Genomic DNA, 18046 nt, shown 5'->3' with positions numbered 1-18046 from the left:
TGCGTGCGTGTGTGCGTGCGTGCGTGTGTGTGTGTGTGCGTACTCTGTGAGTACATACCGTAGATCAGAACGGTGGCGGGGGAGCTCCTGCGTCGTGCCACAATGTTCTTGGCCACGCAGGTGTAGTTGGCCGTGTCCGCCAGCCTGGCCTGTTTGATGATCAGATTACGGTCCCCAGTCACCAAGAAGTTGGGCTCGCTTACCGGGTCGATCACATGCTCGTTCCTCTGCCACTCCACCTGAAAATAACAGACCTGGAAGCTTCAAACAAACTGTGTGTTTTCATGTTCGTAACCAGGGGCAGACAGAGGAACGTCCCTGTCCCCGTCCCTGTCCCTGTCCCCGGCCCAGAGGACGATGGGCCCGCTGGTGAGATGACATTATTACAGACACAGACAGGGGAAAGGTATTCAGTAAATCCTTTCAGAGGTAGATAAACATTGTGAATTCTACACGTGTCTCTGTAAAGCAATGTCCAGTCTAATCCCTGTGAGAGTAGCTATGTCTCTGTCAGGTTACGTCCAGTCTAATCCCTGTGAGAGTAGCTATGTCTCTGTCAGGTTACGTCCAGTCTAATCCCTGTGAGAGTAGCTATGTCTCTGTCAGGTTACGTTCAGTCTAATCCCTGTGAGAGTAGCTATGTCTCTGTCTATAAGGTTATGTCCAGTCTAATCCCTGTGAGAGTAGCTATGTCTCTGTCAGGTTACGTCCAGTCTAATCCCTGTGAGAGTAGCTATGTCTCTGTCAGGTTACGTCCAGTCTAATCCCTGTGAGAGTAGCTATGTCTCTGTCAGGTTACGTTCAGTCTAATCCCTGTGAGAGTAGCTATGTCTCTGTCAGGTTACGTCCAGTCTAATCCCTGTGAGAGTAGCTGTGTCTCTGTCTATAAGATTATGTCCAGTCTAATCCCTGTGAGAGTAGCTATGTCTCTGTCTATAAGGTTATGTCCAGTCTAATCCCTGTGAGAGTAGCTATGTCTCTGTCAGGTTACGTCCAGTCTAATCCCTGTGAGAGTAGCTATGTCTCTGTCAGGTTACGTCCAGTCTAATCCCTGTGAGAGTAGCTGTGTATCTGTCTATAAGGTTATGTCCAGTCTAATCCCTGTGAGAGTAGCTGTGTCTCTGTCATGTTACGTCCAGTCTAATCCCTGTGAGAGTAGCTATGTCTCTGTCATGTTACATCCAGTCTAATCCCTGTGAGAGTAGCTATGTCTCTGTCAGGTTACGTCCAGTCTAATCCCTGTGAGAGTAGCTGTGTCTCTGTCAGGTTACGTCCAGTCTAATCCCTGTGAGAGTAGCTGTGTCTCTGTCTATAAGGTTATGTCCAGTCTAATCCCTGTGAGAGTAGCTATGTCTCTGTCAGGTTACGTCCAGTCTAATCCCTGTGAGAGTAGCTATGTCTCTGTCATGTTACGTCCAGTCTAATCCCTGTGAGAGTAGCTATGTCTCTGTCAGGTTATTTCTAGTCTAATCCCTGTGAGAGTAGCTGTGTCTCTGTAAGGTTATGTTACGGACAGTGGTCCCTAAGTGTCCCACGGACAGTGGTCCCTAAGTGTCCCACGGACAGTGGTCCCTAAATGTCCCACGGACAGTGGTCCCTAAGTGTCCCACGGACAGTGGTCCCTAAGTGTCCCACAGACAGTGGTCCCTAAGTGTCCCACGGACAGTGGTCCCTAAATGTCCCACGGACAGTGGTCCCTAAGTGTCCCATGGACAATGGTCCCTAAGTGTCCCACAGACAGTGGTCCCTAAGTGTCCCACAGACAGTGGTCCCTAAGTGTCCCATGGACAATGGTCCCTAAGTGTCCCACGGACAGTGGTCCCTAAATGTCCCATGGACAGTGGTCCCTAAGTGTCCCATGGACAGTGGTCCCTAAGTGTCCCACAGACAGTGGTCCCTAGTGTCCCACAGACAGTGGTCCCTAAGTGTCCCACAGACAGTGGTCCCTAAGTGTCCCACAGACAGTGGTCCCTAAGTGTCCCACAGACAGTGGTCCCTAAGTGTCCCACAGACAGTGGTCCCTAAGTGTCCCACAGACAGTGGTCCCTAGTGTCCCACAGACAGTGGTCCCTAAGTGTCCCACAGACAGTGGTCCCTAAGTGTCCCACGGACAGTGGTCCCTAAGTGTCCCACAGACAGTGGTCCCTAAGTGTCCCACGGACAGTGGTCCCTAAGTGTCCCACAGACAGTGGTCCCTAAGTGTCCCATGGACAGTGGTCCCTAAGTGTCCCACAGACAGTGGTCCCTAAGTGTCCCACAGACAGTGGTCCCTAAGTGTCCCACAGACAGTGGTCCCTAAGTGTCCCACGGACATTGGTCCCTAAGTGTCCCACAGACAGTGGTCCCTAGTGTCCCACAGACAGTGGTCCCTAAGTGTCCCACGGACATTGGTCCCTAAGTGTCCCACAGACAGTGGTCCCTAGTGTCCCACAGACAGTGGTCCCTAAGTGTCCCACGGACATTGGTCCCTAAGTGTCCCACAGACAGTGGTCCCTAGTGTCCCACAGACAGTGGTCCCTAAGTGTCCCACAGACAGTGGTCCCTAAGTGTCCCACGGACAGTGGTCCCTAAGTGTCCCACAGACAGTGGTCCCTAAGTGTCCCACGGACAGTGGTCCCTAAGTGTCCCACAGACAGTGGTCCCTAAGTGTCCCATGGACAGTGGTCCCTAAGTGTCCCACAGACAGTGGTCCCTAAGTGTCCCACAGACAGTGGTCCCTAAGTGTCCCACAGACAGTGGTCCCTAGTGTCCCACAGACAGTGGTCCCTAAGTTGTCCCAAAGACAGTGGTCCCTAAGTTGTCCCAAAGACAGTGGTCCCTAAGTTGTCCCAAAGACAGTGGTCCCTAAGTTGTCCCAAAGACAGTGGAGCTAGCTATTCTTCTACTGGTCTGTGCTGTGTGATTACCTATCGTAGCTTCTACTGGTCTGTGCTGTGTGATTACCTATCGTAGCTTCTACTGGTCTGTGCTGTGTGATTACCTATCGTAGCTTCTACTGGTCTGTGCTGTGTGATTACCTATCGTAGCTTCTACTGGTCTGTGCTGTGTGATTACCTATCGTAGCTTCTACTGGTCTGTGCTGTGTGATTACCTATCGTAGCTTCTACTGGTCTGTGCTGTGTGATTACCTATCGTAGCTTCTACTGGTCTGTGCTGTGTGATTACCTATCGTAGCTTCTACTGGTCTGTGCTGTGTGATTACCTATCGTAGCTTCTACTGGTCTGTGCTGTGTGATTACCTATCGTAGCTTCTACTGGTCTGTGCTGTGTGATTACCTATCGTAGCTTCTACTGGTCTGTGCTGTGTGATTACCTATCGTAGCTTCTACTGGTCTGTGCTGTGTGATTACCTATCGTAGCTTCTACTGGTCTGTGCTGTGTGATTACCTATCGTAGCTTCTACTGGTCTGTGCTGTGTGATTACCTATCGTAGCTTCTACTGGTCTGTGCTGTGTGATTACCTATCGTAGCTTCTACTGGTCTGTGCTGTGTGATTACCTATCGTAGCTTCTACTGGTCTGTGCTGTGTGATTACCTATCGTAGCTTCTACTGGTCTGTGCTGTGTGATTACCTATCGTAGCTTCTACTGGTCTGTGCTGTGTGATTACCTATCGTAGCTTCTACTGGTCTGTGCTGTGTGATTACCTATCGTAGCTTCTACTGGTCTGTGCTGTGTGATTACCTATCGTAGCTTCTACTGGTCTGTGCTGTGTGATTACCTATCGTAGCTTCTACTGGTCTGTGCTGTGTGATTACCTATCGTAGCTTCTACTGGTCTGTGCTGTGTGATTACCTATCGTAGCTTCTACTGGTCTGTGCTGTGTGATTACCTATCGTAGCTTCTTGTGCTGGTACAATGTATTCCTATACTGTTTCAGAGTAGCTAGCTGTTCCAGGTAGTTAGGCCCTGTGCTGTCTGAGTAGTTGGGGATGAACCTGCAGATTTGCCAGTAAGTACTAAGGCCTGAAAGCCCCAGTCCTGAGAGCCCTAGCCCCGAGAGCCCCAGTCCTGAGAGCCCCAGTCCTGAGACCCAGCCCCGAGAGCCCCAGTCCTGAGAGCCCCAGCCCCGAGAGCCCCAGCCCTGAGAGCCCCAGTCCTGAGAGCCCCAGCCCTGAGAGCCCCAGCCCTGAGAGCCCCAGTCCTGAGAGCCCTAGCCCTGAGAGCCCCAGTCCTGAGAGCCCCAGCCCTGAGAGCCCCAGTCCTGAGAGCCCCAGCCCTGAGAGCCCCAGCCCTGAGAGCCCCAGTCCTGAGAGCCCTAGCCCTGAGAGCCCCAGTCCTGAGAGCCCTAGCCCTGAAAGCCCCAGTCCTGAGAGCCCTAGCCCCGAGAGCCCCAGTCCTGAGAGCCCCAGCCCTGAGAGCCCCAGCCCTGAGAGCCCCAGCCCTGAGAGCCCCAGCCCTGAGAGCCCCAGTCCTGAGAGCCCCAGCCCTGAGAGCCCCAGTCCTGAGAGCCCCAGTCCTGAGAGCCCCAGTCCTGAGAGCCCCAGCCCCGAGAGCCCCAGCCCTGAGAGCCCCAGTCCTGAGAGCCCCAGCCCTGAGAGCCCCAGCCCTGAGAGCCCCAGTCCTGAGAGCCCTAGCCCTGAGAGCCCCAGTCCTGAGAGCCCTAGCCCTGAAAGCCCCAGTCCTGAGAGCCCTAGCCCCGAGAGCCCCAGTCCTGAGAGCCCCAGCCCTGAGAGCCCCAGCCCTGAGAGCCCCAGCCCTGAGAGCCCCAGTCCTGAGAGCCCCAGCCCTGAGAGCCCCAGTCCTGAGAGCCCCAGTCCTGAGACCCAGTCCTGAGACCCAGCCCTGAGAGCCCCAGTCCTGAGAGCCCCAGCCCTGAGAGCCCCAGTCCTGAGAGCCCCAGTCCTGAGAGCCCCAGTCCTGAGAGCCCCAGTCCTGAGACCCAGCCCTGAGGGATGAGACCCAGCCCTGAGGGATGAGACCCAGCCCTGTGATATACTGCCTCCCTACCTATGATGAAGAAGTGATCAAGTGAAGAAGTGGTCCTTCTGTGGCTCAGTTGGTAGAGCATGGCGCTTGTAACGCCAGGGTAGTGGGTTCGATTCCCGGGACCACCCATACGTAGAATGTATGCACACATGACTGTAAGTCGCTTTGGATAAAAGCGTCAGCTAAATGGCATATATTAATATATATAATATAATACATATAATTATTATTATATTGATCAGAAATCAATAAGGGATAATAATTAGAGATATAATTATTGGAAGGCAGGGTCCTCTCTACCGCTCCTTGAAGAAGAGGATGAAGCTTATTGGAAGGCAGGGACCTCTCTACCACTCCTTGAAGAAGAGGATGAAGCTTATTGGAAGGCAGGGACCTCTCTACCACTCCTTGAAGAAGAGGATGAAGCTTATTGGAAGGCAGGGACCTCTCTACCGCTCCTTGAAGAAGAGGATGAAGCTTATTGGAAGGCAGGGACCTCTCTACCACACCTTGAAGAAGAGGATGAAGCTTATTGGAAGGCAGGGACCTCTCTACCACTCCTTGAAGAAGAGGATGAAGCTTATTGGAAGGCAGGGACCTCTCTACCACTCCTTGAAGAAGAGGATGAAGCTTATTGGAAGGCAGGGACCTCTCTACCGCTCCTTGAAGAAGAGGATGAAGCTTATTGGAAGGCAGGGACCTCTCTACCACACCTTGAAGAAGAGGATGAAGCTTATTGGAAGGCAGGGACCTCTCTACCGCTCCTTGAAGAAGAGGATGAAGCTTATTGGTAGGCAGGGACCTCTCTACCACACCTTGAAGAAGAGGATGAAGCTTATTGGAAGGCAGGGACCTCTCTACCGCTCCTTGAAGAAGAGGATGAAGCTTATTGGAAGGCAGGGACCTCTCTACCACACCTTGAAGAAGAGGATGAAGCTTATTGGAAGGCAGGGACCTCTCTACCACTCCTTGAAGAGGAGGGTGAAGCTTATTGGAAGGCAGGGACCTCTCTACCACTCCTTGAAGAGGAGGAAGAAGCTTATTGGAAGGCAGGGTCCTCTCTACCACTCCTTGAAGAGGAGGAAGAAGCTTATTGGAAGGCAGGGTCCTCTCTACCACTCCTTGAAGAGGAGGATGAAGCTTATTGGAAGGCAGGGACCTCTCTACAACTCCTTGAAGAGGAGGAAGAAGCTTATTGGAAGGCAGGGTCCTCTCTACCACTCATTGAAGAAGAGGATGAAGCTTATTGGAAGCCAGGGACCTCTCTACCACTCCTTGAAGAGGAGGAAGAAGCTTATTGGAAGGCAGGGTCCTCTCTACCACTCCTTGAAGAGGAGGAAGAAGCTTATTGGAAGGCAGGGTCCTCTCTACCACTCCTTGAAGAGGAGGATGAAGCTTATTGGAAGGCAGGGACCTCTCTACCACTCCTTGAAGAGGAGGAAGAAGCTTATTGGAAGGCAGGGTCCTCTCTACCACTCATTGAAGAAGAGGATGAAGCTTATTGGAAGCCAGGGACCTCTCTACCACTCCTTGAAGAGGAGGAAGAAGCTTATTGGAAGGCAGGGTCCTCTCTACCACTCATTGAAGAAGAGGATGAAGCTTATTGGAAGCCAGGGACCTCTCTACCACTCCTTGAAGAGGAGGAAGAAGCTTATTGGAAGGCAGGGTCCTCTCTACCACTCATTGAAGAAGAGGATGAAGCTTATTGGAAGCCAGGGACCTCTCTACCACTCCTTGAAGAGGAAGAGACCACTCCTTGAAGAGACACTGATCTAAGGTCTTGTTGTACATCTCTCTGTGTAGCTTTATGTTTGAAGTGCTTTGAAATTCATGATTATTTAAAAAAGAATTGGAAAAAAAAGTAGAGAATCGGACAACAGTCCATCTCTCACCTCAGGTGGTGGTACACCCTCTGGAGGATGACAGCGTAACAACACTTCCTGGTTCAACGAGACTTCCTTCCCCATTGGCTCCTCCTCAAAGTTCTTCCTCAGGTCTGAAAAAGGTGGGAAGACAAGAAAATCATTAAAACACAGAGGGAAAAAAATTGATTTATTGAAGATGTATATATCTGGGAAATGGATTTATTGAAGATGTATATATCTGGGAAATGGATTTATTGAAGATGTATATATCTGGGAAATGGATTTATTGAAGATGTATATATCTGGGAAATGGATTTATTGAAGATGTATATATCTGGGAAATGGATTTATTGAAGATGTATATATCTGGGAAATGGATTTATTGAAGATGTATATATCTGGGAAATGGATTTATTGAAGATGTATATATCTGGGAAATGGATTTATTGAAGATGTATATATCTGGGAAATGGATTTATTGAAGATGTATATATCTGGGAAATGGATTTATTGAAGATGTATATATCTGGGAAATGGATTTATTGAAGATGTATATATCTGGGAAATGGATTTATTGAATATGTATATATCTGGGAAATGGATTTATTGAAGATGTATATATCTGGGAAATGGATTTATTGAAGATGTATATATCTGGGAAATGGATTTATTGAAGATGTATATATCTGGGAAATAGATTTATTGAAGATGTATATATCTGGGAAATGTCGCTGAGGTCAGAAACGCTCTCCTACAACCTGGAACATGACAAACACCAACAACAGCAAGTTAAATATGAGAAAACATGACAAAGCTGCATGAGGCTGCAGTCAGTCTTTCTGCTGTGCCCTTGAGCAAAAACCCTAAACTGGCCCTGTGTCTGGCCATGTGTCTGGCCATGTGTCTGGCCATGTGTCTGGCCATGTGAATGGTCCTGTGTCTGGTCCTGTGTCTGGTCCTGTGTCTGGTCCTGTGTCTGGTCCTGTGTCTGGCCCTGTGTCTGGCCCTGTGTCTGGCCCTGTGAATGGTCCTGTGTCTGGTCCTGTGTCTGGTCCTGTGTCTGGCCATGTGTCTGGTCCTGTGTCTGGCCCTGTGTCTGGCCCTGTGTCTGGTCCTGTGTCTGGCCCTGTGTCTGGTCCTGTGTCTGGTCCTGTGTCTGGCCCTGTGTCTGGCCCTGTGTCTGGCCCTGTGTCTGGCCCTGTGTCTGGCCCTGTGAATGGTCCTGTGTCTGGTCCTGTGTCTGGTCCTGTGTCTGGCCATGTGTCTGGTCCTGTGTCTGGTCCTGTGTCTGGCCATGTGTCTGGTCCTGTGTCTGGCCCTGTGTCTGGACCTGTGTCTGGTCCTGTGTCTGGCCCTGTGTCTGGTCCTGTCCTGTGTCTGGTCCTGTCCTGTGTCTGGTCCTGTCCTGTGTCTGGTCCTGTCCTGTTTCTGGTCCTGTGTCTGGTCCTGTGTCTGGTCCTGTGTCTGGTCCTGTCCTGTGTCTGGTCCTGTGTCTGGTCCTGTGTCTGGTCCTGTGTCTGGTCCTGTGTCTGGTCCTGTGTCTGGTCCTGTCCTGTGTCTGGTCCTGTCCTGTGTCTGGTCCTGTCCTGTGTCTGGTCCTGTCCTGTGTCTGGTCCTGTGGCTGGTCCTGTGTCTGGTCCTGTCCTGTGTCTGGCCCTGTGTCTGGTCCTGTGTCTGGTCCTGTCCTGTGTCTGGTCCTGTCCTGTGTCTGGTCCTGTCCTGTCTGGTCCTGTCCTGTGTCTGGTCCTGTCCTGTGTCTGGTCCTGTCCTGTGTCTGGCCCTGTGTCTGGTCCTGTGTCTGGTCCTGTGTCTGGTCCTGTGTCTGGTCCTGTCCTGTGTCTGGTCCTGTCCTGTGTCTGGTCCTGTCCTGTGTCTGGTCCTGTCCTGTGTCTGGTCCTGTGTCTGGTCCTGTCCTGTGTCTGGTCCTGTGTCTGGTCCTGTGTCTGGTCCTGTGTCTGGTCCTGTGTCTGGTCCTGTCCTGTGTCTGGTCCTGTGTCTGGTCCTGTGTCTGGTCCTGTCCTGTGTCTGGTCCTGTCCTGTGTCTGGTCCTGTGTCTGGTCCTGTGTCTGGTCCTGTCCTGTGCCTGGTCCTGTGTCTGGTCCTGTGTCTGGTCCTGTCCTGTGTCTGGTCCTGTCCTGTGTCTGGTCCTGTCCTGTGTCTGGTCCTGTCCTGTGTCTGGTCCTGTGTCTGGTCCTGTGTCTGGTCCTGTCCTGTGTCTGGTCCTGTCCTGTGTCTGGTCCTGTGTCTGGTCCTGTCCTGTGTCTGGTCCTGTGTCTGGTCCTGTGTCTGGTCCTGTGTCTGGTCCTGTGTCTGGTCCTGTGTCTGGTCCTGTCCTGTGTCTGGTCCTGTGTCTGGCCCTGTGTCTGGCCCTGTGTCTGGCCCTGTGTCTGGCCCTGTGAATGGCCCTGTGAATGGCCCTGTGTCTGGCCCTGTGTCTGGCCCTGTGTCTGGCCCTGTGCTGTGATCCCACCTCTGAGTGATGTGTGTCTCGGAGGGGAAGTAAAAAATAAACACTTTGGTTTCTCTTGAAGACAAAGAATGTATTTATTTTTCCCCTCTTCATTGAATCACATAAACACAGTTTCCTACTCTGGTGAGAGCAGAGAATACACAATGTCTCTCTCTCTCTCTCTGTCTCTCTCTCTCTCTCTCTCTCTCTCTCTCTCTCTCTCTTCTCTCTCTCTCTCTCTCTCGCTCTCGCTCTCGCTCTCTCTCTCTCTCTCTCTCTCTCTCTCTCTCTCTCTCTCTCTCTCTCTCTCTCTCTCTCTCTCTCTCTCTCTCTCTCTCTCTCTCTCTCTCTCTGTCTCTCGCTCTCTCTCTCTCTCTCTCTCTCTCTCTCTCTCTCTGTCTCTCGCTCTCTCTCTCTCTCTTTCTCTCTCTCTGTCTCTCTCTCTCGCTCTCTCTCTCTCTCTCTCTCTCTGTCTCTGTCTCTCTCTCTCTCTCTCTCTCTCACTATACCCCTCTCTCTCTCATAAATACGGGTTGTATTTACAATGGTGTTTGTTCTTAACTGGTTGCCCTTTTCTTGTGGCAACAATCTTGCTGCTGTGATTCCACACTGTGGTATTTCACCCAGTAGATATGGGAGTTTATCAAAATTGGATTTGTTTTCGAATTCTTTGTGGATCTGTGTTATCTGAGGGAAATATGTGTCTCTAATGTGGTCATACAATGGGCAGGAGGTTAGGAAGTGCAGCTCAGTTTCCACCTCATTTTGGGGGCAGTGAGGGTTTTTATATATACAGTACCAGTCAAAAGTTTGGACACACCTGCTCATTCAAGGGGATTTCTTGATTTTTCACTATTTTCTACATTGTAGAATAACAGTGAAGACATCAACACTATGAAGTAACACATGGAATCTGACCTATCTCCTGTCCAGATGGATCATGGGTAGTGAAACATAAAGACCTACAGACCTGTCTCCTGTCCAGATGGATCATGTGTAGTGAAACATAAAGACCTACAGACCTGTCTCCTGTCCAGATGGATCATGGGTAGTGAAACATAAAGACCTACAGACCTGTCTCCTGTCCAGATGGATCATGGGTAGTGAAACATAAAGACCTGTCTCCTGTCCAGATGGATCATGGGTAGTGAAACATAAAGACCTGTCTCCTGTCCAGATGGATCATGGGTAGTGAAACATAAAGACCTGTCTCCTGTCCAGATGGATCATGGGTAGTGAAACATAAAGACCTACAGACCTGTCTCCTGTCCAGATGGATCATGGGTAGTGAAACATAATGTCATCTCTCCTGTCCAGATGGATCGTGGGTAGTGAGGCGGGTGGGTGGGGTTGGTGTAGGTGCGTGTTTGTGTGTGTGTGCGCTCACTTTAATGTATGTGTGTGTGTGTGTCCTTATCTTTACACTTTGTGTATTTTTAGAGGTTTGGTAATGAGAGTATTCCTCTGTTCCTGTCTGTTCTGTTCTGTCTGGAATAATGCATATTCATGTGAATTAATAGAGGGAGAAACAAAAACAGACATTAACTGTCTTTGATGCTGTGGATGGGGGATGTCTCTCTCTCTCTCCCTCTCCCTCTCTCTCCCTCTCTCTCTCTCTCTCTCTCTCTCTCTCCTCTCTCTCTCTCTCTCTCTCTCTCTCTCTCTCTCTCTCTCTCTCTCTCTCTCTCTCTCTCTCTCTCTCTCTCTCTCGCTCTCTGTCTCTCCCTCTCTCTCTCTCTCTCTCTCTCTCTCCTTCCCTCTCACCTTTCCTCTCTCCCTCTCTCTTTCTCACTTTGACTTTCTCTCTCTCTCGCTCTCCCTCTCTCTCCTTCCCCCTCTCTCTCTCTATCTCTCTCTCTTTCTCCCCCTCTCTCTCTCTCTCTCTCTCTCTCTCTCTCCCTCTCTCAATTAAATTAAATTCAATCTAAGTGCTTTATTGACATGGGAAACGTGTGTTTACATTGCCAACGCAAGTGAAATAGATAATAAACAAAAGTGAAATAAACAATAAAAATGAACATTACACATACAGAAGTTCCACAAGAATAAAGATATGTCAAATGTCATATTATGTCTATATACATATTGTAACGATGTGCAATATGTGCAATAAATATTTGTCTCTAATATGGTCATACATTGGACAGGAGGTTAGGAAGTGCAGCTCAGTTTCCACCTCATAGTGTGGGCAGTGAGCACATAGCCTGTCTTCTCTTGAGAGCCAGGTCTGCCTACGGCGGGCCTTTCTCAATAGCAAGGCTATGCTCACTGAGTCTGTACATAGTCAAAGATTTCCGTAAGTTTGGGTCAGTCACAGTGGTCAGGTATTCTGCCGCTGTGTACTCTCTATTTAGGGCCAAATAGCATTCTAGTTTGCTCTGTTTTTTGATAATTCTTATCAATGTGTTAAGTAATTATCTTTTTGTTTTCACATGATTTGGTTGGGTCTAATTGTGCTGCTGTCCTGGGGCTCTGTGGGGTGTGTTTGTGTTTGTGAATAGAGCCCCAGGACCAGCTTGCTTAGGGGACTCTTCTCCGGGTTCATCTCTCTGTAGGTGATGGCTTTGTTATGGAAGGTTTTGGGTCGGCAGGGTAGCCTAGTGGTTAGAGTGTTGGACTAGTAACCGGAAGGTTGCAAGATCAAATCCCTGAGCTGACAAGGTACAAATCTGTCGCTCTGCCCCTGAACAGGCAGTTCCCCTCAACAGGCAGTTAACCCACTGTTCCCCTCAACAGGCAGTTAACCCACTGTTCCTAGGCCCTCATTGAAAATACAAATTTGTTCTTAACTGACTTGCCAAGTTAAATAAAGGTTAAATAAATAAAAATCACTTCCTTTTAGGTGGTTGTAGAATTTAACAGCTCTTTTCTGGATGTTGATCATTAGCGGGTTATCGGCCTAAATCTGCTCTATACTTACAGGTGGTCCTGATGTAGGCTTTATATCATACTAACACTTACAGGTGATCCTGATGTAGGCTTTATATCAGACTAACACTTACAGGTGGTCCTGATGTAGGCTTTATATCAGACTAACACTTACAGGTGATCCTGATGTAGGCTTTATATCAGACTAACACTTACAGGTGGTCCTGATGTAGGCTTTATATCAGAGTAACACTTACAGGTGATCCTGATGTAGGCTTTATATCAGACTAACACTTACAGGTGGTCCTGATGTAGGCTTTATATCAGACTAACACTTACAGGTGATCCTGATGTAGGCTTTATATCAGAGTAACACTTACAGGTGGTCCTGATGTAGGCTTTATATCAGACTAACACTTACAGGTGGTCCTGATGTAGGCTTTATATCAGAGTAACACTTACAGGTGGTCCTGATGTAGGCTTTATATCAGACTAACACTTACAGGTGATCCTGATGTAGGCTTTATATCAGAGTAACACTTACAGGTGGTCCTGATGTAGGCTTTATATCAGAGTAACACTTACAGGTGATCCTGATGTAGGCTTTATATCAGACTAACACTTACAGGTGGTCCTGATGTAGGCTTTATATCAGAGTAATACTTACAGGCGATCCTGACATATGCCTTTTGGCTCTTCTGGGTTCCCGTAGTGCTCCAGGCGACACACTGGCACCAATAGTCGTCCAGACCAAAGATCTTCTCAACCTGCTGTCTGGAGATATCTATTTTCACCTGCATGATGGGCAGACCTGCAACACAGACCATTGAGACTACAGTTAGAACTGTCTAGATGTAGGACACGTAGACCAGGCAGACCTACAACACAGACCATTGAGACTACAGTTAGAACTGTCTAGATGTAGGACACGTAGACCAGGCAGACCTACAACACAGACCATTGAGACTACAGTTAGAACTGTCTAGATGTAGGACACGTAGACCAGGCAGACCTACAACACAGACCATTGAGACTACAGTTAGAACTGTCTAGATGTAGGACACGTAGACCAGGCAGACCTACAACACAGACCATTGAGACTACAGTTAGAACTGTCTAGATGTAGGACACGTAGACCAGGCAGACCTACAACACAGACCATTGAGACTACAGTTAGAACTGTCTAGATGTAGGACACGTAGACCAGGCAGACCTACAACACAGACCATAGAGACTACCGTTAGGACTGTCTAGATATGGGACACAGACCAGTCAGACCTGCAACACAGACCATAGAGACTACCGTTAGGACTGTCTAGATATGGGACACAGACCAGGCAGACCTACAACACAGACCATTGAGACTACAGTTAGAACTGTCTAGATGTAGGACACGTAGACCAGGCAGACCTACAACACAGACCATAGAGACTACCGTTAGGACTGTCTAGATATGGGACACAGACCAGTCAGACCTGCAACACAAACGATAAGTAGGGAGGATACAGAATAGAGTCAGGAAACATTTAGGAAACAGACAATACAGTAGGGAGGATACAGAATAGAGTCAGGAGGCAAATAGGACACAGTGCAGAGGTCTAGTTTGACACTAGGTTCAGTCTAGGGTTAGGAAACAGTTCAGAGTCAGGACACCGACAGGGGTAAGAGTAAAGGAGATCAGAGTCAGGACACAGCCAGGGGTCAGAGTATAGAAGTTCAGAGTCAGGACACCGACAGGGGTCAGAGTAAAGGAGATCAGAGTCAGGACACAGCCAGGGGTCAGAGTAAAGGAGATCAGAGTCAGGACACAGCCAGGGGTCAGAGTAAAGGAGTTCAGAGTCAGGACACCGACAGGGGTCAGAGTAAAGGAGTTCAGAGTCAGGACACCAACAGGGGTCAGAGTAAAGGAGATCAGAGTCAGGACACAGCCAGGGGTCAGAGTAAAGGAGATCAGAGTCAGGACACAGCCAGGGGTCAGAGTAAAGGAGTTCAGTCAGGACACCGACAGGGGTCAGAGTAAAGGAGTTCAGAGTCAGGACACTGACAGGGGTCAGAGTAAAGGAGATCAGAGTCAGGACACCGACAGGGGTCAGAGTAAAGGAGTTCAGAGTCAGGACACCGACAGGGGTCAGAGTAAAGGAGTTCAGAGTCAGGACACCGACAGGGGTCAGAGTAAAGGAGATCAGAGTCAGGACACAGCCAGGGGTCAGAGTAAAAGGAGTTTGTGTTTAGTCTGGGGTTATGAGTAAAGGAGTTTGTGTTTAGTCTGGGGTTATGAGTAAAGGAGTTTGTGTTTAGTCTGGGGTTATGAGTAAAGGAGTTTGTGTTTAGTCTGGGGTTATGAGTAAAGGAGTTTGTGTTTAGTCTGGGGTTATGAGTAAAGGAGTTTGTGTTTAGTCTGGGGTTATGAGTAAAGGAGTTTGTGTTTAGTCTGGGGTTATGAGTAAAGGAGTTTGTGTTTAGTCTGGGGTTATGAGTAAAGGAGTTTGTGTTTAGTCTGGGGTTATGAGTAAAGGAGTTTGTGTTTAGTCTGGGGTTATGAGTAAAGGAGTTTGTGTTTAGTCTGGGGTTATGAGTAAAGGAGTTTGTGTTTAGTCTGGGGTTATGACACACAGTAGATCAGACACAAGCAGTGGATCCAAAAGGAGCCTAGAACTACCATTGGTAAATACATCCAGAGCAAGAACTGAGGTATATATAGAGTCCATCTAGAGACAGTACTGAGGTATATATAGAGTCCATCTAGAGACAGAACTGAGTTTTATATAGAGTCCATCGAGATCCAGAACTGAGGACTATATAGTGTCCATCTAGAGCCAGAACTGAGGTCTATATAGAGTCTATCTAGATCCAGAACTGAGTTATATATAGTGTCCATCTAGAGTCAGAACTGAGGACTATATAGAGTCCATCTAGAGTCAGAACTGAGGACTATATAGTGTCCATCTAGAGTCAGAACTGAGGACAATATAGAGTCCATCTAGAGTCAGAACTGAGGACTATATAGTGTCCATCTAGAGTCAGAACTGAGGACTATATAGAGTCCATCTAGAGTCAGAACTGAGGTCTATATAGAGTCTATCTAGATCCAGAACTGAGTTATATATAGTGTCCATCTAGAGTCAGAACTGAGGACTATATAGAGTCCATCTAGAGTCAGAAGTGCCCCAGGTTTTGAAAGTGCTGCGTTCCAATGAGTCCCTATTCAGCTGTGAATGTGCCATCAACGAGCTTATGCTTTCTACGTATTCCCCAAGGTGTCTACAGCATTGTGACGTAGTTTCAGCATTTCTGTTGAAGAATAGCCGTAGGCGGCCACATTGCGTAAGTTGTCACATGGTGGTTCCGAGAGAGATTCTCGGGTAAAATGCAGAGGTAGCCATTACTCCAATCGGTCCTACTGAAAAACGAATTGTCCCGACGGATATATTATCGAATAGATATTAGAAAAACACATTGAAGATTGATTATAAACAACGTTTGCCATGTTTCTGTCGAATATTATGTAGCTAATGTGGAATATTTTTCGGCATTGTGTTGATTTCCGAGCGATTTCTCAGCCAAACTTGAAGAACAAACGGAGCTATTTCGCCTACAAAAATAATATTTTGGGAAAAAATGAACTTTGGCTATCTACCTGGGAGTTTCATGAGTGAAAACATGCGAAGTTCATCAAAGGTAAACGATTTAATTTGATTGCTTTTCTGATTTCCGTGACAAGTTTGCCTGCTGCAAAAGGCTAAGCTGTGTCTCAGTATATTTCATTTGTGATATTCATGAATAGGAATATTTTCTAGGGATATTTATGTCCGTTGCGTTATGCTAATTAGTGTCAGGTGATGATTACGCTCCCGCATGCGGGATGGGGAGTCACTAGAGGTGACCAATGGGTGGTCATATTCTTTAAGAACCAATGGGTGGTCATATTCTTTAAGAACCAATGGGTGGTAATATTATTTAAGAACCAATGGGTGGTAATATTCTTTAAGAACCAATGGGTGGTAATATTCTTTAAGAACCAATGGGTGGTAATATTATTTAAGAACCAATGGGTGGTAACATTCTTTAATAACCAATGGGTGGTAATATTCTTTAATAACCAATGGGTGGTAATATTCTTTATGAACCAATGGGTGGTAATATTCTTTAAGAACCAATGGGTGGTAATATTCTTTAAGAACCAATGGGTGGTAATATTCTTTAAGAACCAATGGGTGGTAATATTATTTAAGAACCAATGGGTGGTAATATTCTTTAAGAACCAATGGGTGGTAATATTCTTTAATAACCAATGGGTGGTAATATTCTTTATGAACCAATGGGTGGTAATATTCTTTAAGAACCAATGGGTGGTAATATTCTTTAAGAACCGATGGGTGGTAATATTATTTCAGAACCAATGGGTGGTAATATTATTTAAGAACCAATGGGTGGTAATATTCTTTAAGAACCAATGGGTGGTAATATTCTTTATGAACCAATGGGTGGTAATATTCTTTAAGAACCAATGGGTGGTAATATTCTTTAATAACCAATGGGTGGTAATATTCTTTATGAACCAATGGGTGGTAATATTCTTTAAGAACCAATGGGTGGTAATATTCTTTAATAACCAATGGGTGGTAATATTATTTCAGAACCAATGGGTGGTAATATTATTTAAGAACCAATGGGTAAGTATGTTTAGTCACACACGTACTCAACAAATAGTGTCCCATAAAACCATATGGGACTGAAAATAAAACAAATGAATCAATCACTGAAATCAATCACCATTGAACAGGAGGACATTTCCCAAACTGTGCCTTTTATCTTGGTAAGAGGCTATTTCCATCAACAGCATCTCTGCTAAATAGTTGATTACACAATCCTATTCCCTGTACAGTACACTACTTTAGACCAGAGAGCCTATAGGGAAGTGTACTATTTATTTTAAGTGTGATCTTTCTCAGTGGGAGATTACTTTGACCTCACAATATGAACAACACCTTTTACTACATAATTGATTAGAGAGAAAACGTGACAGTTGATGTGAGATGTATTTGTTGTCTGGATTACAGTGGGAGATATATGGATGTCAAACAACCACAAAATGACCTGAGATAGAAACTCTGAAAAAGTGTAGAAATTAACTATAACCAACCAATATTGTGTTGTTCATAGTATAGCCTTGTTCTCTTAGCATTGAGTAGCAAATGGCACCCTATTCCATTTTTAGTGCACTTCTTTCGATCGGGGTACACGTGGTCCTGGTAGTGCACTATCTAGGGAACATGTTGGCATTTAGAACGCATTTGGTTTGTTGTTCAATGAAAACCTATTTTTCATTTCATTTTCTCTTGACCTTAAGCTGGACCCCAAAAGCCTATGGTATTTCTGTATATTGAGTAATGCCCTTGACTGACTCCATCTCTCTCTCCACCTGTTTCTCAGTCTCTCTCTCTCTCTCTCTCTCTCTCTCTCTCTCTCTCTCTCTCTCTCTCTCTCTCTCTCTCTCTCTCTCTCTCTCTTTCTCTCGCTGCCCACTCCCTCTCTCTGTCTCTCTCTCTCTCTTTCTCTCTCTGCCCACTCCCTCTCTCTCTCTCTCTCTCTCTCTCTCTCTCTCTCTCTCTCTCTCTCTCTCTCTCTTTCTCTCGCTGCCCACTCCCTCTCTCTGTCTCTCTCTCTCTCTTTCTCTCTCTGCCCACTCCCTCTCTCTCTCTCTCGCTCTCTCTCATGACGAGCTTGTCATTTTTCCTCTCTTCTTCTGTGTGATCCCTCCTCTCCAGGGCCCAGAGAGACAGAGAGAGAGGTGGAGAACCTCTCATAGACGACCAGGCAACAGGAAGCATCCTATAGACAACATCCTCCCCACTGTTACACTACGAATATTACAGACGCACAGTCAGAGTCCATTCAGACCTGTTATTAAACTCACAGGGTCAACTGGCCTTGAA

General features: G+C 47.4%; 1 protein-coding gene across 1 annotated transcript in view; it reads right to left on the bottom strand.

Moving 5' to 3' along the window:
- Positions 1 to 18046, bottom strand: part of LOC127913710 (netrin receptor UNC5A-like) — a 435702-nt gene that overhangs the window by 260310 nt on the left and 157346 nt on the right. The window contains exons 3-5 of the mRNA XM_052486952.1: positions 12778 to 12921; positions 6821 to 6924; positions 59 to 239 (exon numbers count right to left, since the gene is read on the bottom strand). Of these exons, the coding sequence (XP_052342912.1) occupies positions 59 to 239; positions 6821 to 6924; positions 12778 to 12921 (429 nt within the window). The remainder of the gene's footprint in view (positions 1 to 58; positions 240 to 6820; positions 6925 to 12777; positions 12922 to 18046) is intronic.

Source organism: Oncorhynchus keta, chromosome 30 (genome assembly GCF_023373465.1).
Source record: "Oncorhynchus keta strain PuntledgeMale-10-30-2019 chromosome 30, Oket_V2, whole genome shotgun sequence".
NCBI lineage: Eukaryota > Metazoa > Chordata > Actinopteri > Salmoniformes > Salmonidae > Oncorhynchus > Oncorhynchus keta.
This window is presented reverse-complemented; position numbering and strand designations above follow the sequence as displayed.